A 26974-nucleotide genomic window follows, 5' to 3' on the forward strand; every position below is an offset into this window, starting at 1 on the left:
TGCAAACTCAGCTCAAATTTTTGTTTAGTTTAGTAAAGCTGCCAACCACCTGTGAACTGCCGGTACAGGAAGCGCCACCAGGGCCCAGTTCTACAGACAGTAAAACCACAGCCTGAAGCCTGAGGGAAACTGACAAGCAGTAGTTAGAAGGAAGCCAGCAGCAGAACATGCTGTGACTCAGCAGCTGCCTGGATTTGGTGCCAAACGCTGGAGTGTGTCCAGCTCCTTCTCCACGGTTCAATGAGTGTCTGTACGGGGAGACGACCTCGGTGCTACTACTCATTAGATAGCACAATTAACACAGTGTAGGCAGACAGATCCAGGAAAGCTGTAATCGATAGTGTTTCTGGCTCTTGCCGTCTAAAACATGACTGCTTTGTGTTAGTGTATCAGTGTTATCTGATGTAGGTGGGAACAGGGTGCGGGTGGGTCGTGGAGAATGTGGGTGGCAGGGTGTGGTACTGGTGGGTAAATGGATGAATTTCAGAAGGTGAGCACAGATTATTATCTGTTTTATGCTATTGTGCATGATGCATTAGGCAGAAACAGCCTGAAAGCCTGAGCTCAGGGCAGGTTTTAACCTGCAGAGGAAACGGAGAGCCAATCGAGAGGCCTACCGGAGGTGGAAGATTTGTTGTATCTGGGTCTCCAGCTCTTGAAACTAAATGTGTTCACTCATAAAAAAAAAGGTTACGTTCATGTTTTCCTTTGCATTTATTACTGAACACTTGTGATAATCTTTTTCACCATTACGCATGTGCACTTAGAATTTCTCAATACGCTTTTCATATGTTGTATAATACAATCTGAACAGACATCTATGAGCCAATCAGAAATGAGCACTTTCAGCGTAGCTACTGACTTCATTTTGTTGATGATGTTGTTGTTTTCCTGTTGTTTCTCAAACTTTTCTTTTTGAAACTCTTCTTGTTCCAGAATGTTACTCTTCACAGCGTACTTCCCTCAGAAACGATGCACCAGTTATGCAGTTCTGTTGTTTGCTCGGCATGTTTTCCAAACAAGTAACACGATTTCATGGTTGACATTTACAGAAAACTGTGTTTACATACACAAAACAGAGTGAGAAAAATGACTTCAGAAACAAATGTTGGATGTTTCCAGGCTGTGGGTTGAAACCATGAAGTGAGAGAGCTTGCTGTGGATTGCGTCAGTGCGTGGGAAAAAAGTAGCCTGTGTGTCGGGAAACAAGCAGGGAAGTCGGACTGATAACCGCAGTTCCTTGTTTACACTGATTACAGAGTCCAGTTTCAGCTGACGGTCTGAAGCACAGAGGAGCCTCAGTGAGTTGGTTTAAAGCTGGACTTTACAAGAACAAAGCGGCCCGAGGAAACACGCAGCCTCTCGGACAAAACCGAGCCAGGACGAGCCGTGTCTTCACAGACGAGGGTTTCATCTTGAAGTGGGTCAGGGGTGTGAATGACATTAGAAAAGGCTGTTTGAGCAACTTGACTTGATCGACATTCCTCACATGCACTAAAAAGCTCACTGAAAGTCATTTAAACATTCCAGCATAATGAGGTATGGAAACTCTGTGTCTGTGTGATACGACTGGACTGTTTTAATTGTCTCTTCAGGCAGCTGGCAACTGGGTTCATTTGGCTTCGTTCCACTTCCTTGTTGAAATGGAGCTCAGGCTTTCAATACTGGTTCCAAACTACATCTCTACATATTCTGATGTTTTTAAACAGTTAACACAGCTAGTAAACCAGGTAGACCGGGCTCACCAAGTTTGGTGAGTTCACTATTTTCAGAGCAAATATGTTTTCTCCATTCACCACAAATGCTGCCATGACAAGTGACATCAAACTTCATTTCCATTCGGTGCGTGTGCCCCCCCACCCCCCACCCCCAGAGGTTGGAACTTTCTGACATCCCAGTTGGTCAGGAACGCACCATGAATAATGCTTCTGTAGAAATGTTACATTCCTTCAATTGACGGAAAGTTTTTATCATACAGAATGACACAGAATAGAGAAAAAAAAATACAAATTAGTTGTGTTGTGTAGATACAAGACTCATTTTACCACCGAGGTCTGATCTCAACTGAGGATGTTTTCTGCATTTTGAGATTTGAGATATTTTCTTGTAATAGCTATAAAAGGCATGAGAACAAAATGCTCTGACTGACCTGAATATTTCCAAAAACCTTTTGTTGAGAATATTTGTGGTTCCTTGAACAAACCCCAGAGGTCACAGCCTCGTACCGCAGGACAGCCCGGTAATCTGACACCACACTTGCCTTCATTAAATCTTTAAGCGCCGTGAACAATTAGCTGCTCTCACTTTTCCGACATCTCCCCTCGCCTCCTCTCTAATGCCTCTCGGTGAGAGATGTCAAACACGGTCACCTGATCTTGTGATCTGTACTCCCGACTGTAAGGGAATCCCCCGCAGAAGAACAGAGCCTCTCTGTTAGACCAGTAACAGACAGAAATTACATTGTGAGCTGCATCAGTGTTAAAAGGGGTAGAGTTATTGCGCAGCTATTTGATCCTGTTATTGTGAGATTTAATAAGACCTTACCAACACAACCATTTGTTGTTTCTTTTTCAGCATTAGTATAAGGCTGTTTTGTTTTTGTTTTTTACCACTTCGCACACAAGTCAAAAGGTATTTTGTCAAATTTGTTCTCATGACTACAAATCACTTTGCTGTAATTTAGCATCCTGCTCAAAGAGTAATCATCGCGTAGCATCCAGTAGCTCTAACATCCCCCCCCCCCCTCCCTCCCACAGTCTCTGACAAGCTTTGCACGCTTTAATACTACTGATCAGTTTATGATGTTTGGGTTTGGATGTGTTTGAGTTTGGTTGCGTCTGCATGCGGTGCACATCAATCCCTGAATATGTTTGGCATGCATGTGTAAGAGGCTTATCCCCACAGAAGTTACATCATGAAACCAGATGACATGTAATCTGTACTCTGCACACTCCCCACGTTACCCATCATGCCATGACATTTTCATATTTCACTGCATTAGGCTCAAATCCAAAGAGTCATCACAACCTGAGGAGACCAGCAGTGGCTCCGTACTCCGACATTCAGAGCAACAAAAACATTTAGGATATCCACGTGTTTGGCAGACAGATTATCCGAATGTGATTGTTGCTGAAATGGAAATTCATCAGATCGTTCTGCGGGTATTTACTTCATTTCACTGTCTTGACGGTTTTACAGTATGCAGCTTCCTCAAGAACAAAATTGTGCAAACAGTGTTCCTCTGCCAGCTTCAGACGCTATCTGTGTCGGCACAGACCTACATTGAAGCATTGGCTGCTCCCTTATGGCAATCAGCAATGTCCTCGCATGACCTGATCTCATTTGCTTCATGGTGTCAAATACAAAGCAGCTCGTCTTGCATTCATTTGCATTCTTAAAACCAATCAAAACCAACATTTTGAGGTAAAAAAAAAAAAAACATTCAAGCAAAACTAGTGGAATATAAACAGCATGAATAAATAAAATGACTGCGGTATATTCTCCATCATTCATTCATCAAGTTTTATTAAAGTCAGCAAATCTCCCTCCATCCAATATATATTTGATCTGAAAGTGTTAAAACGTGGTTTCATATGAATCAGTGCTGCGGACAAATGTATTATTAAAACTGACCGGCAGTGTGTTTTAAATACGGGTACATACTTGCAGAAAGATAAGTATTTCCTCTGCGCCAAACTAAGAACATTGTCTCTGATTGTGTGATTAGTCATGTAGTATCAGCTGACGCCCACGGCGGACCTTCGGACCTCTGCTCCCTCCCTTTGAATGAAATGGCCACAGCGATGCCACAGCTCACACCTGTAGATGTGTTTGAGCTGCTATAGTTGGCTTTTTGTTGTTGTTGTTGTTGTGTTACAGCTGCAACAGAGACGATTCATAAGCATTGATATCTAACTCATCGGTCCCATCCCAAAGATCTTGAGTTATTAATGACCTTTTGAAGCAGCAGCTCCCAAACCACTGATGCTGTTGTGGAGAAGGTTGACATGGAGCAGAGTTCGTAAAGTTTGTTCTACACATTCCAAAAGTTTCTCATCTGTCATGAGTGACCTTTCCTCTGTAGGTGAAGCAGGTTCAACAACGATAGTTCACGAGGGCTTCAAGGAAACTGTGTCAGGACAGGAGACCTGAAATGCTGTTATGTCACTTGGGCCAAAATGACAAGAAAGAAGCAAACATGCAAATTAAATCATTGTAGCCTCCAGCCTGCCACACACACACACACACACACACACACACACACACACACACACACACACACACACACACACAACTGCCCACTCCTGACAAGCCAATAAGTTTAGTTTTATAAATGACAACCAACCATATCTTGTTTAACACAGCGTGATTATGACATCAACAGTCTAGAGACAGAAATCAGGATTTGAGAAAAAGCAAAGCAGCGGCAATGAAGGAAAGCAAAAAATGTATATGTTTGTTTAAGTATCAAATGTCCTGAATTGAACATTGTCAATAAAAAAAGAGGTGCCAATGAAAACTTCCAGTTAATGTCAAATAAAGTATTCAAGTTTCTAGATCTATAGAGTGGCAAGAAATAGCGCTCATGTGGCCAGAGCATACGGTGATGTCTATTTAATGGCTTGTTTTATTAGAGTAACACTCCAAAATACAAATATATTCAAATTGCAATGATATAAACACAGAAAAAAAGAAAAACGTCACTTTTTAGAGGCCTAATGTCCTTTTAATCATCTGTCTTTAAGAGTGCGTTTTACTAAATTTACTTTGTACAGCAAAAAAGGAAAATGTATCAAAGTGGGATTAACGCTGTTCAATAATAAATTAAAGCTCTTGGATGAGAATGAACCACAACGAGCGACACATCACACTTGAATTACTGCCTTGGAGTTGTATTTCTCCACCAAATAGAGTCGCAGCTTACATTAATGTTTGTCTAGACTCATATAACATATGATGCACGTGGTGAAGACAATGAAGGAATTTGGCCAATAAAGCAGGTCCTTCAAGAGGACAAAATTGTTGCCATGACAGTAGACGACGCTTCAAACATGGATGCTGTTGCAAAGAAGCTACAAAATGTAAATTAAACTGTTAAATAATGGACAGAAACGTGTTTTTGCAAAACATTACGATGTCACAGTGGAGTTGACCTTTTGACCTGTTGAACATAAATCATCGCTTCATCACTTCATCGCTTCATCACTTCATCACTTCATCCCAGTAGACATTTGTGTGAAATGCTGTTGTCATCAGAGTATGAATTTTTGAGTTATGGCCACAAATATGTTTTGTGAGGTCACAATGACCTTTGACCACCAACATTGAATCAGTTCATCGTTGGGCCAAAGTAAACGCTTGTGCCAAATTTGAAGGGAGTCCCTCAAGCCTCTCCTGATACGTCGCATTCCTGAAAATGGGGCAGATAGATGACCAGCTTGAGAACATACAGCCGTCACCTGCACGGAGACATCAAAATATCTGTCTCTTCAGCTGTTAAACGTTCCATTGTGTTCTCTGACTCGTCTCCAACGGCGTCTGTCTGCCATTGCAACTTAGAGCTTGTTCGCTACAAGCAGCTGCTTAAAGCAGTTTTTGGTAAATCCAAACTATGAGAAAGAAAGAGGCTAACGGTTTCAGAGAAGTTGTTCACTCCGTCTACAGTCTGTTGGACTGTGATGGTTCACGTCGAGCTCCATGAGCACATCATGTAACATTTCACTGATAAGAACATACCAGTACAGCCATAAACCTCCTTCTTATCTACCAGCTGGCAGGTTTTCTATCTTTAGTTTCTATGTTATCAGGCACCAATCAACATTTTGTTCCACTTCTACAGAGCAGTGACACTCTGTTGTCAAACTGCAAACTGCTATTGTTCGTCCCCTCGTTTCACAGCACATGGAGTGGAACAGCTTTCTGGAGAGAAGGGGGGGGGGGGGGGATCGGGGCGGGTCTGCGCTTATCAGGGGGAATGACACCGAATCCTCTTAGGACAGACCTACAAAAACATCTGTGGGGTTAGACAGTGTGCTGGTTATGGAAGTAAAAAGGTTGGTTATAATTGACATGACTAAGTCTGAGGGGAGAAGGAGCAGCTGGTGTAAAGAGTCCAGCAGACAGCGTCACGTCTATGGACACAGCACAGGGACTGATGAAGTACATGTGGATCGATTCCACCCGCCCACGCTGAAGGGAGTCACCCTGAGTCACTGAGTAATCATGTGTCAAGTTCTTCATTTTAGGACAAAACACACCGAGGTCAAAGGGATTGCAAACCAATTCAAGTTCATTCAGTCCTTCAGACTCGCAGGAATAATATAAACAAAACACACTTTTAAAAAGTCAACTGAGAATTCATCAGAAAACAGACTAAAGTATGCTGAACAATCATAGCTGCCTGTCACAACTCTGCATGATTTGTCTGTTTGGTTTTGAATGTACCTTCTATGTTTTATTCCCAAAATAAATGCTTAAAACACTTTAACATATTGTTACTAGGGATGGGGCACAAATTGTGAATATTTGAATAGTTGTTATAATTAACAAAATCGATTCGTACGTGCGACTTTGGTTCTTCCTTATTTCGCGTTTTTACCGGTGGCAGGTAAAGCTATCCCGGTATCAGATGTCCCGGTGTGGACATGGGGGAAACATGCAAAGACAACTACAGCCGTCTGTGTGGAACTCCTTCTAAACATAAATTATGAGAAAGGTGCGGTGCAATCCATGCAAGTATAGCTGGCATACAACCCTTCCACCGCTAAGCACAGTCAAGCACAGAGCAAACGGCCTATCTCCTTATATGTGTGTGTGTGTGTGTGTGTGTGTGTGTGTGTGTGTGTGTGTGTGTGTGTGTGTGTGTGTGTGTGTGTGTGTGTGTGTGTGTGTGTGTGTGTGTGTGGTAATGGCAACAACAGCGGTAGCAACTACGGGAGTACAGCAGAAGTAGTACAAGTTGCTCTGTAGCAGCAGTGGTGGTTGTAGTGGGAGCAGTTTAAGTAGTAACGGTAGTAACGGTAGTAGTAGCACTTGTAATTGAATTAGGAGTAGCAACAGTTGCGGCTGCAACTTTTAACCCAGACGGCAGATGAGACATTCATACAGAAACCACTTAAACATCTGCACCGACCTAGGGGGAACCTGTGGTCTAAGAAAACGACAGGAAGTGACATATTTGACTAATGGAGACTGACTTCCATTTAATGGTGCATTTACCAGGCATCGGAGGGCGTGGCATTTCATTACCAGCTTTTTGGGAACGCACAGGTTCCAGCATGTTTGGGGCTTGACCAATAACATTGCGTTGTTTTCTTTTGCTGTTGTTTAGACTAGTTCCTGGGCTCGTGGGTGGACGACATACAGTATAAGATAATGTAACTTTACGTAATTCTAATAAAATACAGTGTAGCTAAAATAACGATCCCTGGCTGGACCACAACAGCCGGGCCAAGCCTGCAGCCACGAACGTCTGTCACCGGCTGAGTGATTTATCGGTCGGTTAAACGTCAGAACTTCCTGTGTTTGTCTCAAATTAAAAGCACTCGTTTCAAATTAAAAGCCGTTTCATACACGACCCAGCCATTTACAAGGTTTTGACCGAGTTCTAAGTAAATCTCATCAGACCCACTGCTTCTGTCCACAGCATGGACATTTTTGCCTGATGACTGATCCCACCGACTTCAACATTACTGAAGAAAAATGTTGTTTTTCTTGATCAATGCTCCCTGCATCACTTGTTCAGCAAACAGCTTTCACAGCAACCAAGCCTCAATACTGATTCCACACCGCATCCCTCATCGTATCAGAAGTTCTTCTCCATAATTTCTTTGCTGAACTGATTTCTGCCTTCTGGACAAGTGAGGACTCGTCCAGGATAGAGCTGGCATGCCTGTAAAAACCCACGGCCATGGAAGAAAACCCACAATTATTCATCTATGGCATTTAGATGCAAAACAAGAAGTAACTGGATAGTTCAGTCATTTTGCTGGCTTTGCATAAAAGCACCAGAGGTCATAAAAAAATTAAAAAAAATAAGTGATCCTCAAAATGTGATCAATAAAACACAGGTCTTGCATACAAGAGAAAAACTTGTGTGCGTGTGTGTGTGTGTGTGTGTGTGTCTGTGTGTGTGTGTGTGTGTGTGTGTGTGTGTGTGTGTGTGTGTGTGTGTGTGTGTGTGTGTGTGTGTGTGTGTGCATCATGTGGGCCTCAAGGGAAGTCTAGTCTTGTTTACATAAAGCCAATGGTTTGAATTACCACAGATGATGGTTGGGTTACAGTGAATGTTTGTGTTCCTTCTCTGTTGCAAGCTTCAACACTGTCACCTGAGATGGCACAAAACTTCCACGTCTCATTTACACTTACTAGGAGTCTAACAGGATACACAGTCACATGTCTCAAAGGATAAAAAAAAGACTTGTATTATGTGATGTGACAAAACGTCCTGTTTTACCGCTGCTGCTGCAGAACCTTCTCGCCTGTCACTGGCACACGGTTACAAAACTTTTTTTGTGTTGCAGCCTGAAGCAAACTGTCAATACAGAGGTACGTCTCACGTGAGATTAAATATCCACATGAGCCGAGGCACTCGGTCAATGCAGCAGCATCTCCTGTATCAGGTGACTTTATGCTGCTAAGAGCGGGTGAAGTGATTGAGACAGAAGAGGAGGCTGAACGGAAGAGACAGGCAGGCTCTGCCCACCACTTCAGATCTACAACTCATCACTGCTCAATGCCCAGAATTTACCACAGAAAATCCTGTTCGTAGGGCTGCATGATTAACCGTATTCAAACTGCAAGTCATACCTTTATGTCATCTCATTTCTAAATGACAGCAAGTCTGCTGCATTTTCATTGAAGACATTAGCTGCTGTCAAACAAGAGGTCCAACGTTCTCCCCTAATAAAAGACAACATGGCGTTACCCCCAGATGACGCAGAGCAGCAGAAACCATCAGCAAGAATAATGTAGCCAGTTCTCACTGAGAGTGGAGACACCGGCGAAAAGAAAAAGCAGAGGAAAATACTTGTTCAAAGGGTTTGTAAGTAAGAAGAGAAGAAACTGAAGTTGATTGTTTTCATGTTCAGTGTCGGAGTCATGAAGCTTGTTACATTTAGGTTAATAATAAAAGCATATATGTGCCGGAAAGCATCATATTTTATGTTTCATTTCCTAAAACTGGGCTGATATTAACATCGTTAACGTGGGGAAAGGACTCAACTTCAAACTACAGACTGTACTTCCTTTTTTTCTGTTATGCCTCAGCAGAAGCCCGGGTCAATCCGGTCCAACAGCAACGGCCTGAACAGCAGCCTTGGAAAGTTGAGCAACCCGGTAGTTGGGTGTCTTTTGCCCTTTTAAGCATTATGGACCGACTGTTTTCTCTCCAATGGCAAAAAGTAATTGCTCCTCTGCGCCACATCGGGCTAGTTTAATGGCACTTCATCATTCTTCTTATTTTAATGAAATACAAAATGTATTCTGCAATAGACATTCAATGTATTTAGATTTTGTGTTTGGTAGCTTTTATTGCTAGTGGCAAGACAACTCACTTGGTACTTCCTGCATCATCACTGTCACATTGCATTAGATATTCATATCCTTGTGCAGCACAATTATTCAATATAAGCAGCACTGGTGTGGATGCAGGTACGGAGTTCAACTGCTTTTCTAGTGCGTGTTCAATATTTTGTGTAAATAGTGTATTAGTGACTCATTCTGTACTTTCATTCACACATTCATGGTTCTGCTGCAATGACTGTTTGCGAGAAAGCTAATCAATAGAACTGCTGTCTAATGGTCTCCATCATTAATAATAGAGTAAGGTGGAGAATTTGGCCCCTGCAATATTCAGCACATTAGAAAAGCCCGTCTTTGTTTATTAATACCCATCTCTTTTTATTTCATCTTATTACTGGGTAACTGAACACGCCAGACTAATACTGCAATATAAATAAAAGACTAAACAGGGATTCATACAGATCAGATGGTGCCACAATTTATGTAATAGAAAGCATTTGTAGCTTATCAGCCAAAACACATGGAACTAAACGTCATAGTTCACTCTAATGTCATGCAGAAAACCCCGTGCTGACCTTCAACACTGGTGCTGCAAAATATCTGAGGATGGATTCTGCCTGTAATCATCATCAAGTTATTTTTGTCTCTTTTTTAATGAAAGACAGTTTTGAGAGCAAGTCTGTCACAGACTTCTGCTTATAAAACCAGCCTCTTTATTGTGTCACAAAAAAGTTTTGCTTGCAAGTCAGACCTCTTTGGTTGCCAATCAAAAACTATTGCTTGGAAATATTGGACGTGAAGTATACTGATGGATGAGGCAAGACTTTCTATTTTTTGATTTGATTCTCTCACTGCCCATGCGAGGGCAATTCCTATGTATCAAATACTACAGTTTTTCCACAGCTGTTGGCATCAGAGAGATACGCACAAGGTACCTCATGTGTTTCACACCATGAGATGGTGGGTTGAAAGAATATGTGACAAAGTACCAAGGGGTGAAGTCCGAGGAGGGAGTTGGTTTGGGATGGTTGGATAGAACAAACCAAGGGCTTAGACACAGGAGGGCGATGTTCGAGTCCATGAGAAAGCAAAAGTCAAGGTGGATTGCTTTCAAGTACACCAAACCATGATCTTTTCTTAACACTAACCAAGTCATTTTTTGTGCCTGATCCCGACCCAACGGTGACCCTGTCACATTTAACCCAAACCATCTTTTTCTAACCACGACCAAGTCGTATTTGGTACCTGAACGCGACACCGTGTGCGTCTCTATGAGACGTCGAGGGGCGCACTCTGCACCTAAAACGTCAGTGTTTGACTCACTGTGAATGAGAACAGAATGCAGCAAAAACCTAACGAGAGGAATGTGTGTTGAGCTACGTGGAGGTCAGTTGACATTATATTGAAAACTGTGCTATAAAACCATTAAAAGCATTTCAATAGAAAGAGAATTATAGTGTCAACTGACCTCCATGTAGCTAAACACACAGTCATCTCCTGATGAGTGTTTACAGAGGGAGTGTGTGTGTGTGTGTGTGTGTGTGTGTGTGTGTGTGTGTGTGTGTGTGTGTGTGTGTGTGTGTGTGTGTGTGTGCGTGTGTGTGTGTGTGGTCATGCTGTGAAACAATCAAACACACTATAGAAGGTCTTGTCTCATCCATCAGTGTAAGTCCCGCCCATTAAATGCAATTCAACTTTCAACCAAGAGTATTTGACTCCCAAACAAAGAGGTCTGATTGACAATCAAAACTTTCCGTGACATAATAAATAGGCTGGTTTCATAAGCAAAAATCTGCAGTCTGTGACTGAAACCAACAAAACTGCCAAAAATTGCAAAACAAATTGTGCAATCCAGATCATTTTTATCCAGGCTCATACGTTTGTATTTGCAGACTTGATTTTTAATTGCAGCTTGATAAATTTGCTCCCAAAACTGACTCTTCCGCTCCCATTGAAAAGAAACAAAAATAACTTCATATTAATGGGTGTTTTGCAAATTTCTGTTAGAAAACAGCAGCTGTCATGAACACTGAACTGAAAAGGCCCAGCTGACTGACCCCGAAGGATTGTTGCAGATTACTAACTTTCTGTTCATCAACTAATTAAAACACTACAATAATTCAGATGAAATAGAGGCAAAGTCTTGCTTAATTAAACAATGAGGACAAAACTCTGTAATTAAAAAGTTTTGTGGCTGTTTGCATGCAACCATATGCGTTATTTATTTTGGAAAAATTGTCCAAAAAAAAAAAAAAAAGGGCCCTAGGAGCACATCCGCTCTTAATCTGCATCGTTACTGCAATTCCATGTACAGTATGTGCAAGTGGTCAGATGATTGTCTACGTGACTCATCATCTGATTTAATCAAACATCCTCAAATCAAATAAATAGAGAAAATTGATTAAATGAGGAAAACTCTGAGGAAAACTCTCTGACTGTCCAGACTAAACATTTCCAGATTCACAGTAACAACTTCTATGTATTCTCTTCTCAAGACACAAAAACAGGAAATTGTCGAGCTCTAACAAAACAGACCGACACACATTTCCCAGCTTCAGCATGACTCAAGCCGTCTAATCGATGGAATCAGCAGCAGCTGATGTTGAGAAGGCTGACGTCACCAGGCACATAATGCAGCCTCGGCATTTATCGTACATTAACAGACAAGCTGAAAGCCCAGGATGGAGCCCAAGTCTCCTGAGCTGGAGTACTTTGGCTCAGATGTCAGCGGAGGACTGAAACCAAGTGACTTAAATGGGCACAAGAAACAAGTTAAAAGCCATTTCTACAAGAAAGCTTCAGTTTGAACAAACAGAAGAATACCTGAGAGAGTTCTGTGACTGTAAATACACATTGATCATGGCAGAAGGTGAACAAAATGAATGTTGTTTTGTTGACTGAGGAAACAGAAATGAACAGAGTCCAGAATATGTTTATTCTTTGGAACTCACTGTCCAGCCAGCAGGTTCTCTGAGTACAATTTAACAGACTGCTACTTGTATTGAAAATTAAGAAAGGTCAGCAGATGCAATTTAGAGTATATATGAATATACTCAAAGCAAATTTTTTCCGTCATTGCATTATTTAAAAAAACAAAACTCACAGCAGTGTAAACGGTTTATCTTTACTTTCAAAGCAGCGTATCGGTCCACCAATATATTAAATCCTAAAAACGTTATGCTCATATTCACTGCAAAAGTCTCCTGCTCTGCACGTTACGGGGTTAAAGGCATCGTATCCAAAGACAGCAGCACCGTTAATTTAACTTAATCCTTTAATTTCACTTAAACTGTGCTTTGTTTTGTAGCTTTTTTTTAAAATGTTGTTTTGACCATCTCTATTACAGCTCTTCAAAGCCACTTTGTTTCATAAAGTGATTAAATCAGTGTCAGCGTTTTTAGTGACTGGGTGGTTAATCGGAGCGCAGAGAACTGAAAGCACGCTGCGGTCTCTCATTTTGCTGCAGGCGTGAAGTCGGATTTTAGATTACAGAGAAGTGAAACTTCATGGACGGACGAGTGAAAACAGCAGGTACGTGTTGCCGTGGAGCCGCAGCCTGCAGCCAACGACATGAGAACCTCTCTGCAGGCTCTTCCCTGCATCAAGTGCTTTTATTGAGCTGTTCACTTGCCTCAGAGAGAAGCTCTCCTACTGACTGTAAGCTCCAAGGACGACCCGCGTTTGCCACGGCAGCCACTGAAGCAGGGTTCGAGTTGGGAATAACCTGATATTATGTCAGGTACAGACGAGCCGCTGCAGAGACTCTTCATAGTGGAACAGAGCTTAGCAGGAGCTCTGACCTCTGCTGTTGTACCATCTGCTTCAGGTCAGCCTGTGTATTACGGCAAATTAATCTCACCATGTCAGAAAGGCTGGTGAATATGCAGCCACATAACTTCACAGAAATCTCATTTTGGCCAAAACTATCTCTGAAAAAGATTGAATTAGGAACAAAACAAAAACATTTGTAATTTTAATCAGTAAAGAAAGCCATTTATTTGTTTTGTTTTGTATATATAACATTGTCTTGTTTTTTTTTTCTAAACGTTTCACTTGTTTACAAACCACTGAAGTGGAAAGTTGTTCACTAAAGATCCTGTATAAAACGGCTGCACTGTGTGAATCTGTCACTGCCGTTTGCCTCTCTTTGGTGATACTGCACCTTACAGATGCCCTTTTATTTGCTGTCAATTAACATGCCACCAGCCAGACTCCCATTGAAAAAGTGCTTCAGTTAAAGATGATAGGAGCCCTTTATTATCACAGAAGAATCCCCACAAGGATCACTTCCACACAATGGATTCTTTGTGTACTTCCATGGCAACTCCAATAGCTGCCCTCCACCTTGCTAAACTACTTTCCCCCATTATTAACCCTTACAACAAGGTTGTCTGAAATAATGGCATTAAATGCTTCAAAGTCTGTCTATGCCAGTGTATAAGAATTGTTTTGTTTTTTTAGAAGATAAACACCTGTTGCTCTGCTTTTTCGGTGCTTTTCATCGTTTAAACAGAAAGCCCAAACAATGTCTGGGCTTCAACAAAAACAATACAAGGAAGCAACACGTTTACAGCAGGCCGGATGTGAACAGGGATGTGTGCTGCCGACAGCACCAGCCGGCTGACATGGCACAACAATGTTGGCTCCTCGCGTCATGTGGAGGGTGGAAACGCTCCGTCCACTCCCCACAGCGCAGCAGCACCGAAACCCCCGATGTCCGCACACCAAATTCCTCTGAAGCAGCCACAACACGAGCCATTGAATCTGCTCAGAAACGAAACGAAAAACAAAGCTGCCCTGTTTTCCTCCTCGTGTTCACCAGCTCGCAGGAAAAGTTTATTTACATCGAGCCTCCTCGCGCGCTCCGCTGAGCCAGGCGGTGAAAGACACGCTGGCGAAAAAAAAAAAGACAAAAAAGACCCTGTCGCTCAGTGTTGGAGACACGCTTACCTTTGTACTGCAGCGGGGTGCCGGTTCGTATTTTCACAGTTCCGCTTATGGACTCTCCCGGACCGTAAACCACCTTGTTGCTGGTAAAAGTGATATCAAATTCTTGAAGCTTTCCCATGGCTCCGACGCGCTCCGCTGCTCAGCCGCTCTGCGTCTCTGATGCTGCGCGCTCACCTGCTGCCGCGAGCCCTCCTCCCCCCATAGAGACCAGTGACGTCACTTCGACCATTGAAAGTAATGGGAGGGATAACTGATGCTCACGTTGGTTTTGGGCTGAACGTGAAGATCTATTTTTGTAACTCAACAGCCATGAATCTGAAAAAAAAAAAAACTCGAAAGCTTTCTACATTTTTAACAGGACTCAAACTCAAAACAAAGATATGTTTGGTGGTCATCTAAGAAAATGTGACAACCAAAACATCATAAATATCTTCAGCTTTGTTTAACCTTAATGCTTGGTTTGAAGTTTCCAATCACCGCAGTCCAAAGACTTGTCATTCAATATAAAATCTTTACTCCATTAACTACTTGAAAGTTGAACATATTACACAAAGGTGTCCTCCTGTGCCTGATTGTATACTGTAAGATCCTTTAGCGGGCTGCAGGCTCAGTTTGATATCTGACTGTATGGTACTTTCCAGAAAGGATGTTATTGTACAAGAGATACATGCCTCGCCCTTATGTGCAGGCTGCAATAATACATAAAATGAAGGAAGCACTTCCAGCCCACATTAAACCACAACAGCAGTTTCTATTGATACCCATAGCTGAATCGATCTGCTGGGGTGACCCGCTCCCCATCCCAGTCAGTGTGCTGCTGTAATCTGAGTGAAGTAATCTACTGTAGGAATATGCAACAGGTTTGAGCAGCTAACACTAAAACAATGTGAAGGTCACGACTTGTCTTTGATACTACTCAATACAAAGTTACCACAGACCTGCGGACAAACAGTAAATCCAGAGCTTTTGGGATTGTTGTTATGTGGTCCCAGGGCTACTGTTCACTTTACTCACTACACTTGCCAACTCAGACTTGATGATAAATAATTGTATGAGTTTTGAGTTGTAGCTGAGTTTGTGCAGTATAAAACCCAGACTAAGGGACCAAGCACTCCACCATAGTTTTCTGAAATTGCAGTTTTTAAAATTTGTGTTCATTGAGGTGGAAACATCTCAGTGTGTGGACCATACACGTGCTGTCCATATACAGCTGTCTCAAATTACATTATCCCACTCACATTCAAAATATGAAAGCTTACGAGACAAAGCGGTTGCTTTTGACTGCCAGTGTCATACTTCCTGTTAGTCAGTGCTCACAGCACTATATTTGCATTTGGTAAATCCATTAAATCATGAAACTGTTTTGTATTTTTTTTTTTTTAAATACAATGTGTACATGAGGACTAAATGACCAAACTACAAATAGGTTCAATGTAAAGATGTTCAGATGTCAAGGGCATGCTGCTTGACTGTCCACCACTTTTTAACTTTTTTTTTTACAGCTGGGAGCAGCTCCTTTATTTCTATTTTGCACTGTGGGATGAAGGTGTCCATGAACTCCACACTCTCACAGACATGAGAGCAATTTCAGTTTGCATGCTGTTATTTTTTCCCGGCAAAGTTTAAAGTAATATGAATTAACATGAAATCACCCCAAACTCCTCCCCACTGCTCATTTAACTTCCCATGTCTGTCTCTGAGTGTACTTCCTGTCTCTGAGTGTACTTCCTGTCTCATTGTGCAGCATCAGTAATTGGAGCCTTGGATGTAGAAGTTGTGATTACTGTGGTGTGTAAAAAGCCTCCAGAAAAAAAATGATTTAATAGTGTAATCTCCACACACTGTACAGTCGTTATGATGCGGTGTGAATGAGTTGTGTTCTCACTTGACAAAAATTACATCAAATACACTGCGACAGACTCTCTCCTTTTTCTCTCTCATCATCATCTCACCAGGCTGCTGATATTCCTCGTCAAAGACAGATGTTTCCATGACTACAGACAAACGCCATGGTTGCCAAGTAACGGCCTGTATCCATGGAAATCTGGTGTGCGGTTGCATCTGATCTGGTCTAAAGAATCCCTTAAATTTTTCCTTTTTTTTTTTTTGTTTGTTTTTGTTTGTTTACTCGTGTTACAAAATGCTCCCCTCAAACAGCTTGAATAATGACTCATTCTGACACTGCGAGGCTGCAAGTGAGAGGATCGTATGTCAGGAAGTAACAGGATGAGATGTTAGCGCCATATGTCAGGTGTGCCTTGCATCAGACTGGGGTGGATCCGTGCCAGTAGTGTGAGCATAATGATTAAACAGCCTTATTCATTCATTCTCTGCCTGCCATCATCTTATGTTTGGGGAGCGGGCTTCACTAATTAAAGACACGTTTTGCGCATCCTTTCATAAAAGAGGTACCAATTGGTTCTGGTCTGTTGTGACACTTTGACCTTTTGTTGCTGGTCCAGCCTGATGGTGAATAACATGTATTTTTACTGTAGAGTCATGGTGACATGCAGAGACGAGAACTATTCCAGTAGCTCCACCTGGTGGACAACTGTAAACTGCTTTTGCATTCCCATTTACATCTGTAACGGTGTCTGTAGAAGTTTGGCAAGGTGATTGATGTCTTTTATTTTGCTGGAAATCCAACAGAACTTATCAATAAATGCAATAATAAGTAGTGACAATGATTTAAAAAATAAATTAAAAAAAAATCTATCAATTCAATGGATACAAGATGGATACCACTTTTGTTGATGTAGGATCCCTTTTAAAATATTTTGTCCTGTGAATAATAGGACTGCTTGTTTGATTGCTGCTTACAATAACAGCCCAAAACACACACAAAACACAACTTAAAGTTGCTGTAAAGCAAATTCCAAGATTTGCTTCTCAATACATGATATACATGTGAAATGAGTTGCTGAAAGCGTGTGTAAAGTTTGAAAACTTTGTCGCACTGAAATGTGGAGTTAGACCCGTTGAACAGTTTCTCATCCGTCTTCAGCTCAGGTTTTTTGAGGCGGGGCTGAAAGCTAGCTTCAGTACGTCACCGAGCTACCGCACAGCCGGTTTATATAACCTTCTGCGTGGCTCCTCCTCTCACACGGTGAAGCTATAAAAGCCTGGAGCTCATTTGCATAAGAGGTCATCCCACTCCACTTCAGTTGCTCCTCCTGCTGTAGTCAGACTGTTATTGTACATCAGCTGGCTGCTGCAGGACGTCTCCCTCCACCCGCAAGGGAATCTTTCCTGGAAGCAAGAACCTCCAAAGCAGCGCTGCGTCGCCATTTAAAGTTCCTACTGATGAAGAAAGGACAAAGAGGTGGATTGATTTCGTGAAGAGCCTCGCTGATGGAGAGTTTAGGATTAACACCAACAGCCGCCTCTGCAGGGACCATTTGACGGTGGATAGTTTCACCAACTTCCACCGGAGACGGACGGAGTTCATGGACGCACCGCATCCGCATTTATATGCATCTGTATGTTTCACTAATTGGACAAATACATTCTGATTCTATTCTGTTTTCCCAAAGCAGGCTGCTCCGTCCACCAGAGAGACAGAGGACCAGTGGGACATCATGCATAAAGTCACCGGAGAGGTTGGATGTCAGACAGACCGCTTAGTGGGGAAAAGAACTGCAGCCACAGGACCGTCCTACTGAACACTGGACACCTTCCAGCGAGTGGGCGGAGCTTCAGCACAACCCATACTTGTGTGTTGTGATGAACTTAAAACTAATTTTAATTTCTACTTTACAGCATCTTTAAGGTAAAAGATAAATATTTAAATGTGCCATATGTAAGACTTTAAGTTTAAAACATTCAATAATTAACTAAAATTACCAACAAAGTGTGAGGAAATAGCTGTTTTGATGTTATGACAAAGGCACTCAGATATTGTGATGCACAGATGTCAACTAAAGTCACCATACTGGACCAGCAAGCCCCATCCCATAATACCACCACACATATCAAGAGGTCATAGTGAGCATCCAGTCTCCAACATGAGAGAAAGAAGAACTAGTGTATTCTAATGCTGCTCAATTAAGTCGGATGTCGAAGCTGTGAATGACGTCACACCTGAGTTGACTTTGTTGATGGATAGTGCCTTGTGTACAGCTGATTTAATTAGACAGAAATACGAAAGAAGTGCAAATGAAGATTGTTACCACAGCTTTCAATTCTGTTGATGGGGGTATGTGGTTGAAATTTGGCATCGGGGGACATTTGAGTTTAAATTTACAAGTGGGAACTTGGAAAGTCCGACAGATTGAGGGGATTTTATGCTGTAAACAAACCAGGTGTATTTACCTTGTTTGGACTATTCAAAATGGATCTTTAATGCAGCTCATGACAACACAAACTGTATCAAAAAAGAATCTCATGGTATTGATATATGGTCTTGCTACAATGGTCTCGCTGAAAATGAAGATGAGGAAGCTTTAATGTAAACTATCGGCTTAACTGACTTAACTTTTATTTGTTTTTTATGATCTTCAGTTCCAGAATACTGAGAGTTAGATTGAAGGCAGGGTGCCTGACTGCTACAGTGACTCACGATCTCCTCCTAACATATGAAGTGGTATTACAAGACAGGACTCAAACGCTGCATATTGCACTTTTGAAATATATCTAAATATCACAGAAATAAAATCTAGCTTTAAAAGTGTCCAAATGTAGTTGTAGCTTATTTTTTGATGCTACTTCTTTGTTCATTTAATTTTCACTTGTATATTATATCACACATATTGCGCAAACAAACAAACAAGATCAGAGGCAACTACAGCACCATGGTATTCTTACTTCACTCTCCCCAAAGTAACACACATAACAGAAATGTTAAGAAACAGTGACACATATTTCAATGCAGCTTTATTTGCATGTGGGTTCAGAAAAAAAATAAAAATCTATTTCCAAGTGTCAAAAAGCTGCTGTGAAAAATATTCTATCAATGTCTTAGTTCTAAGGAAAGCTAGAATTAGCTGTTAGTGCACAAGGATCAACTTAAATAAATCAATATAGCAACAACAAACATTCAAGCATATGTCTTCATGTCTTTGCCTTGGATGTAAACGTTTTTTTTTCCACTTCAAGTAAACTAAGAGACATATTTGTTATATTGCTATACTGTCTACAAAGCTGCACCGGTCTCTCCTATGGGCTTTACGCTTCCTCTTCTAAATCAAGCAGGCAGGTTCTTGCGATGGCCCCCGTCACGGTGTACGGGTCGCAGTTTGCTGCTGGTCGTCGGTCCTCGAAGTAACCTCTCTTGTCCTGCCCAACCTGCCGTGGGATGCGGATGCTGGCTCCTCGGTTGGCCACCCCGGCAGAGAAGTCATTGATGCTGGAGGTTTCATGGAGGCCCGTGAGACGCCTCATGTTGTCCTGGCCTCCATGTGGGTCATACATGCGAATGTGCTCAACGTGTTTTTTGCTCAGTTTTGTAATGGCCTCCTCGATGTACCTGTCATCAGTGAAGTAAGAGATTAGTTGATGTGATTGAGAAACCCGGTATCACGTCAAAGTGATACGCCTGTCATTCCAAATACTGTGTCATTGTCGTGTTTTGCCTGACCTCATTACTTTAGGGAAATAAAACTAGTGGGTTAGGAAAAGATTTATTTCAAGGACTCAATCTTGCTTCGACTCAAACCCTGTTCTCTTCGGTGAAAGTCCTGGGTTTGATCCATTCAACCTACCCCCCTACTTGAACTTTAGCACTTTTGAACAGTGTGCAGCAGTGTGACGTGCACGGAGCAAAGGGAAGCTATAACTTTCGGGAGTAAGTATTCCAAGTTTCATTGCATGATCAAAATCAGTACCGGCATTACAGGTGTTTTTGTGACCACTGGTCCATCTGAGATTTCTACATGGATATGAGCAGAGGGCGCACATCAACCTTGTCATACTTAGGAAATCTTGAAATGCTTCAGAAAGCCTATTGCAATGAAGCAATAAGCCTGGAGAGGGGTTTTCAGCAACTGTGTTTGGGAGGGGGTGAAACATCACTGTCCTGAAGAAGGCACTTGAGATCGGGAGCACAATGAGGTGGGTTTTCTCTGACATTTGCGGGGTTGTGCACTGTGAATTCCTCCCCTAAGGGTCAGACTGTCAACAGAAAGTTCTACTGTGATGTTCTGAGGCGTCTGAGGGGAAGCGTTCAGTGCAAATTACGTGAACTGTGGTGCGATGGCGGTTGCTCACAGCGTGTTGAAAACCCGCAAGTTTCTTGCCTTCAACAACAGAATTGTTTCTTCCGTCCACCCCTACCTACTTACTGGATTTGGCTCCCTGTGACTCTACTCTCTTTCTGAAAAAATGAACACTGGCTTTAATGTGCGCTCTGCGCTCAGCTTTCAGGTACATGAAATGAAAGGGGAAAAAATGAAGAGATTCCACCGGACCTTTGCAGCCCTCTCCTCATCTCTGCTTGCGGTTAGTGGCTTACGACTACCTTAGCTGCTACTAGCATAGAGATCTTGCTCTGATCACTTGAGTTGCATTGTGGGAAATGTCAGTGCCAGGGAAGAAGAATGCGTTGAATAATTAAAGAATGATATAATCTACTAGAACCTTGTTATCTTTTGTAAAAACCGTCCATTGAAAGACTAACAGTTTAAAGGTTTGCATTGATAAACATCTTTAAATTCTAGATCTCTGTTTTTCTGGACTACCCCTGGCTGGGAAAATACTGCTGACATTATTATTCAAAAAAATAAAATGTGTAAAACGTTTGTGGTTCATTATTTTTGGGGATGAATGTTGAAAGAGAGAACTCAGATACGACAGGATTATGCTAATTTATTCAGGGTGTTATCATTCAAAATAAATGAATTACAGTCATGACAAGTTTCAGAGGAAAAGTTAACTCACTGCAGCCCTCCTTCTTCCCTCATCTGCTTGGTGCTGACATTCGTGTGACAACCGGCACCGTTCCAGTTGCCCTTCATTGGTTTTGGGTCCAGTGTTGCGACAACTCCAAAATCTTCACACACACGATGCAACAGGAAGCGGGCGACCCACAGATGGTCGGCCATCTCAATGCCCTCGCAGGGACCCACCTGGAACTCCCACTGAAGTCAGAAGAATCCGTTACTTTCATGCATAATTAACCTAATGTGGCTGCTGCTTCTTTCCGCCATGCGTTACAGTAATGCTGACACTTACCTGAGACGGCATAACTTCAGCATTGGTGCCACAGATTTTAACCCCAGCATAGAGGCAGGCCTTGTAGTGGCACTCCACAATGTCTCGTCCATAAGCATTGTCTGCCCCGACTCCACAATAGTACGGGCCTTACAGTGGGACAGGATGGGAGGCTGGTAAGACACAATACATGCAAAGCCTGCACAAAAATACGTGTTTCTGATGACTTGACAATGCCAAGATTTGTAACCCTTTATGATAAAACAAAGATTTTTGATTAATGTTAACATTTGGGTTGCCACTTTAAAAAAAAATTACGATTTTATAAAAATATTTTAGAGACTGATAGGTGTGGACCTAATGGCTTAGTACACTAAAGTAACACATTTTTTTGTTTTGTTTCCCAGTCATGATGGGATTAGATAATTTATACATTTATAAACATAATTTAATGCTGCAGAAATGATTTGTCCAAATTCTTTTCCGACTTGTTAACAGTCACATGGGCCCCTTGTGGGGTCGGGACACAGGCTAGAAGCCAGCAACATGAGTAATGAGGTCTAAAATTAATAAAGTGTAAGTGATCTGTTTTTCAATCAATCAATCAATCAATCAATCAATCAATCAATCGATCAAGTCTGTAATTTGAAATGTGAATACTGTGTAAACTCTGCAGCCCATGATCCAAATAATAGACCGGGGCTTTCCCAGAACTTGGCAACCCAGATGATCTTTGCGCAAGCGACTTATCACAGCTCTGTTAATAGTATATAAATCATAATGTATTGGTCAGCACTTGACATAAATGAACAGTAGAGAAAACTGACAGGTGATTCACCTTGGGGTGCTGGGTATCCATTTGGGGGCCAACTAAAAGGATGTCCATCTGTTCCTAACAGCGTGTACTCCTGCTCCATACCGAACCATATGCAGTCCTCTTTCACCTCCTCCATCACTTTGTTGCAGTCCGCTCGCTGGTTCGTTTCTAAGCAGTGAAGAGAAAACACAGCTCAGCTTGTTTGTCCTGACCTTAACTGCACAGGGTGTATAAATGTGAACAATGTACCTGCAGGTGCACGGCTGAATTTGAGAACCTCGCAGAGGACCAGCTTGTTGGGGTCGAGGGTGAAGGGATCCCTGAACATGCGGACTGGGATGAGGTACATGTCACTGTTGCTGCCTTCGGCCTGAAAGGTGCTTGATCCATCAAAGTTCCACTCAGGAATATCTGACAGGACACAAATTACACAGAAGATTACCGCTTGCACCAAAATACCAAGAGTTTTCAAAGTTAAAGGATGAAAATGACCTTTGACCTAATGAAGCTCAGTAAAATATTCAGTTTTAGGCCAACTGCCACTCCCACCGTAGAAAGTATTAGATCCTAAATTGAGGTAATTTACCTTCTATGCAATCAGGCTCGCTGTCCAGAGTCCTCGTCTTGTTGCGAAGTCCCTCTCCGGTGCCGTCGATCCAGATGTAGGTGATCTGGCACTTGTCCCCCTGAGGCATGCTCATGTACTGCTGACGCACGGCCTTGTTGAGGCGAGAGCTGGACGACACTGCTGCCATGTTCACCTTCAATCAGACAACACATTATTATTATTATTATTATTATTATTATTATTATTATTACAGGTGATGTTTTCATTACTGTATGTCACATTTGACCTTTTGTGTCCTAGTTTTTCCAGAAATTAACGAGATTAAGTAACTTCTGCGGGGTCAGTCTGCGTTTTTCTTTCTTTCTTTCTTTCTTTCTTTCTTTCTTTCTTTCTTTCTTTCTTTCTTTCTTTCTTTCTTTCTTTCTTTCTTTCTTTCTTTACCCAGCTTCATGACAATAAGTAAAAGGTTCTCACAAAGCCATAAAGTTTAACCTTTTTTGTACATGAAACTTGCTTGTAATTACAGGCCACATTGTGGGGTGGAGCAGTTGAAAAGTGAGGTGAAGTTTTCATCCAGTTCCCAGATATATTAATGTGGGAGAGGATATTGATATTTCAGAGACCTGATCACTTTTTCTTTTAACACTTGGCAGATTGTTAGACTGTTAATTAGAAATACATCAGTTAAGGAAAAAGTATAGAAATGTGTCAAGAGAAAGCCTTAGCCTTAGTGCATAACACAGATCCAGATTTGAACTGTGCTTACACTTCTGCTGTTTAAACTGTACAAGCTCCAGTCCATTTCAACAGTTGTCAGGACGTTCCTCTGCTGTTCACATAGACTTACAACATTTAAGCGACTGAGCTGTAAGCCCACCAGGCCCGGAACTAAAAGGGGCACAGGAGCCCAGACAAAGGACTGAGAAAAGTTGCCATTGTAACTGGATTCTAGAGGGACAAAGGACGAGAAATTGCTACCAGAGAAACCATCAAGCCAACACCGGCCATGAATGTCTCTCTGCCACGTCAATGGAAGTTGGCTTCCCCATCAATGTGAGCTGCTTAAAAAGAGGGGAAGTGACAACGACATAAAAGCAGGGGAAACGCAGGGGTAACTTGCTGACACAGCAATCTGAGAAAAGCCTGAGTAAAACTCAAACTCACCATACTGGAGAATACACAGCTAAACTTCAGCCATCACGTTTTTGTTGTTGTTTGTTTGTTTGTTTGTTTGTTGTTGTTGTTGTTTTTTATGGTGGGGGGTTCTATTGGTGAAGTTACAATAGTACTAATTCAGAACAGTTCATGTTCATAATTAAATGGATTCATGTTCAGTAATTGGAATTTTTCTAATTTTTGACATCCTGAGTTCCTTTTTTTCCTTTTGCACTGACGCTAGCGTAGACATACATTTTGCCCAGAAAGATGTTTTGCAGAACATTAAGATGTTAAAATGAATTTGACCTTCATCATTTTATCTTATCATACATTTGTGTGAAATGTTGTCACAAATAACGAATGAGTTGTTGAGTTATGGCCACAAATGTATTTTGGCCACCAGCATGTCATCAGTATATCCTTGAGGCCAAGTAAAAGTTTGAAGAAATGTCCTAAAGGCGTCCTCAAGAATGAGAAGGGCGGATGGATGGACGAACCAAAAACATAATGTTTCTGGCTACAACTGCCACCAGCGTGGAAACATGAAAATGATCTGATTATGTTTAACTGACTAATGCAGTGAAGGTTTTTGGTGACAGTCCACTATTAAAGTTAAGCTTTGAGATGGTTTGTAAGGAGGTGACTGTCTCCATATTATGCTGTAAAACGTAATAATTATTTGTCAACGACTTGCAAGTGTTTCATGTTTGAACCGCTAAGCTGGTTTTTCCTCAACAGTTAACATATCCTTTAGCTTCATATGACATTTCCCTGGAGCTGCCCAGCTGGTTTTGTGTTTAGTTTGAAAGAGAAACCTGTAGGGATTGAAAGCCGGTTTGAACAGACAAAGTTTTACAGTCACAAGGATTCATGAAATGCAAACTGTCAGGAATACAGAGACGAAGAAAAAATATATCTGTTTGAAAATGATCATTTCAGAGTAGCAATGCACACTATCACATTTCACAACTGTGTATTAATATTTACTGAAACCAGATATTTCAGCTGTTATAAATAACAATAGTCATTTTAGTATATGAAAAAAACAATGTTTGTAACATTTGATGTTTAGTCTCTGAGGCTCAATTCTTAAAATCTCTACTTTTTTAAAGAATGTGCTGTACATATATATATATGTATATGTATATATATATATATATATATATATATATATATACAATTGGACGTTTCTTAACCTGAGAAACTTGTGAAAAAAAGTTTCATCTGGACTTCAGTAACGTACTTTGGAAAAAAAAAATATCTTAACTTTATACTTTCAGATATTTACAGTATAACATTAAACCTAAAGATTTAACACATGTAACAAATGTATTAATTTTTTTTAAAGTTATCTCAATTATGAGTCTCAAAAGCTAAAAATAAGACAATTAATCGTCAGTTCTTTTAACAAAGCAAATTAACTACAAAAAACACAAACACATTTGGACTTACTGTGTTACAGGAGACTTCAAGTGTTGAAAGGAAAGCTCGGAGGGTGATGTGGGGGAACCTGTTTGTGGTATTTAACCGGAATGTAAATGACCATTGTGATGACAATCACACGTGTCTTTAATGAAATGTGACACGTAAAGGCTTTCTGCCATCGTCGGTGTGTGATTTATGTTTCCATTACAAATCATGCTAGACCAAATCGAATCCTGCGGGACTTTACACAAAGAGATTCAAAGCTGTGACATTATTGCAAACAATGTATAAATCAAGCAGTAAACACATTAAGCCCAAACTGTTCACTGCCAGCAGATACAAAGCTTTAAATTAACCAACTGGGTCCAAATCAACCCATTCTGACCTCTGTATATTAAAGAAAACAACCCAATAAGATAGTCAGGTGACTGCGCAAGTACAGCTGAGGTGACCATATTGTCCCTGGAGAAATAATGATAAACACCTACATGTGCCGGAGAGGCCATCTGCTGACGGTGACCGACTGTTGCTTGCTGAGCTGGAAGTCTTGCCGCCTACTGAACACAATTAGAAACTTAAAGTTGCTGATATGTTCAGTTTCCATCAGATTAGCTGTTCTGAGAGCAGGCAGCAGGGCAGAAATTTAACAACTCCTGCAGAAAGAGGTCACATGGGACACTGTGAGGGTGTGATGTGGGCACAGAGGTGGCCCAAAGACAAAAACAAGATTGTAAACTTGAAGGGTTGATGGACCACCAAGGACCCCCAGGGGACCCCCGACAACTGAATTACTATATTGGCTAAATATAAAACAACATTATTTTTTGGGAAGTTGGGTTTCAAAAGGAGGAGCTAGTCATTTATTCAATTCAATTCAATTCAATTCAATTCAATTCAATTCAATTCAATTCAATTCAATTCAATTCAATTCAATTCAATTCAATTCAATTCAATTCAATTCAATTCAATTCAATTCAATTCAAATGTATTTATATTGTGCCAAAACACAACAAAAGTCATCTCAGGGCCCTTCACTTAGTGAAGTTTTTACAACAAAACTTTGCAACAATATAGAGAGAAATCATAGACTGTATATAAATGTGGACGTAGTTTTCGGGTCTGACAAGTGAGGACAATACGGAGGTGCAATTCCACCGAGGGCCACTAAGGGTTGGCTCCAAAAAGGAATCTGGCTCCATAGAGTCCCTTTCAACTTCTCTCCACATACAAAGTCAATCATTTTTTCTACCAGTCATTTTGGTGTCATTCGCTAAAGCAATTCCTTCTTGGTAGTTTGCTGGAGATCCATCTGAAAATAATCCCTTTACAAATTAGATATGAGGCCTTTTTTGGGGAAGTGTCTGGACTTTTGACAGGCCTGTGGTGCT

The 26974-nt window shown here is 41.4% G+C and overlaps 2 protein-coding genes across 2 annotated transcripts in view; both read right to left on the reverse strand.

Annotated features, from left to right (window-relative positions):
• Positions 1–14631, reverse strand: part of arrdc1b (arrestin domain containing 1b) — a 41141-nt gene extending 26510 nt beyond the window's left edge. The window contains exon 1 of the mRNA XM_069161539.1: positions 14473–14631. Within this exon, the coding sequence (XP_069017640.1) occupies positions 14473–14590 (118 nt within the window). The 5' untranslated portion in view covers positions 14591–14631. The remainder of the gene's footprint in view (positions 1–14472) is intronic.
• Positions 14632–19386: 4755 nt separating this feature from the next.
• On the reverse strand, positions 19387–25650 carry LOC138204229 (glutamine synthetase-like). The gene is made up of 7 exons (XM_069159352.1): positions 25614–25650; positions 23022–23196; positions 22685–22846; positions 22457–22603; positions 21640–21767; positions 21346–21545; positions 19387–19936 (listed from the first exon to the last, which is right to left on the reverse strand). The coding sequence occupies exons 2-7, from the start codon at positions 23188–23190 to the stop codon at positions 19636–19638; spliced, it is 1107 nt and encodes a 368-aa protein (XP_069015453.1). The 5' UTR covers positions 23191–23196; positions 25614–25650; the 3' UTR covers positions 19387–19635.
• Positions 25651–26974: the final 1324 nt, after the last annotated feature.

The sequence above is a fragment of the Embiotoca jacksoni genome, unplaced genomic scaffold (genome assembly GCF_022577435.1).
Source record: "Embiotoca jacksoni isolate LCO1_2020_lvr unplaced genomic scaffold, fEmbJac1.0.p SCAF_10, whole genome shotgun sequence".
NCBI lineage: Eukaryota > Metazoa > Chordata > Actinopteri > Embiotocidae > Embiotoca > Embiotoca jacksoni.

Coding starts and splice junctions, on each gene's coding strand:
- LOC138204229 (XM_069159352.1), bottom strand. CDS start 23,190: ATGGCAGCAGTGTCGTCCAGCTCTCGCCTCAACAAGGCCGTGCGTCAG. Junction 21,768..22,456: donor TGGATACCCAGCACCCCAAG/GTGAATCACCTG, acceptor TCCCACTGTAAG/GCCCGTACTATTGTGGAGTC. Junction 21,546..21,639: donor CTGAAGTTATGCCGTCTCAG/GTAAGTGTCAGC, acceptor TTCTGACTTCAG/TGGGAGTTCCAGGTGGGTCC.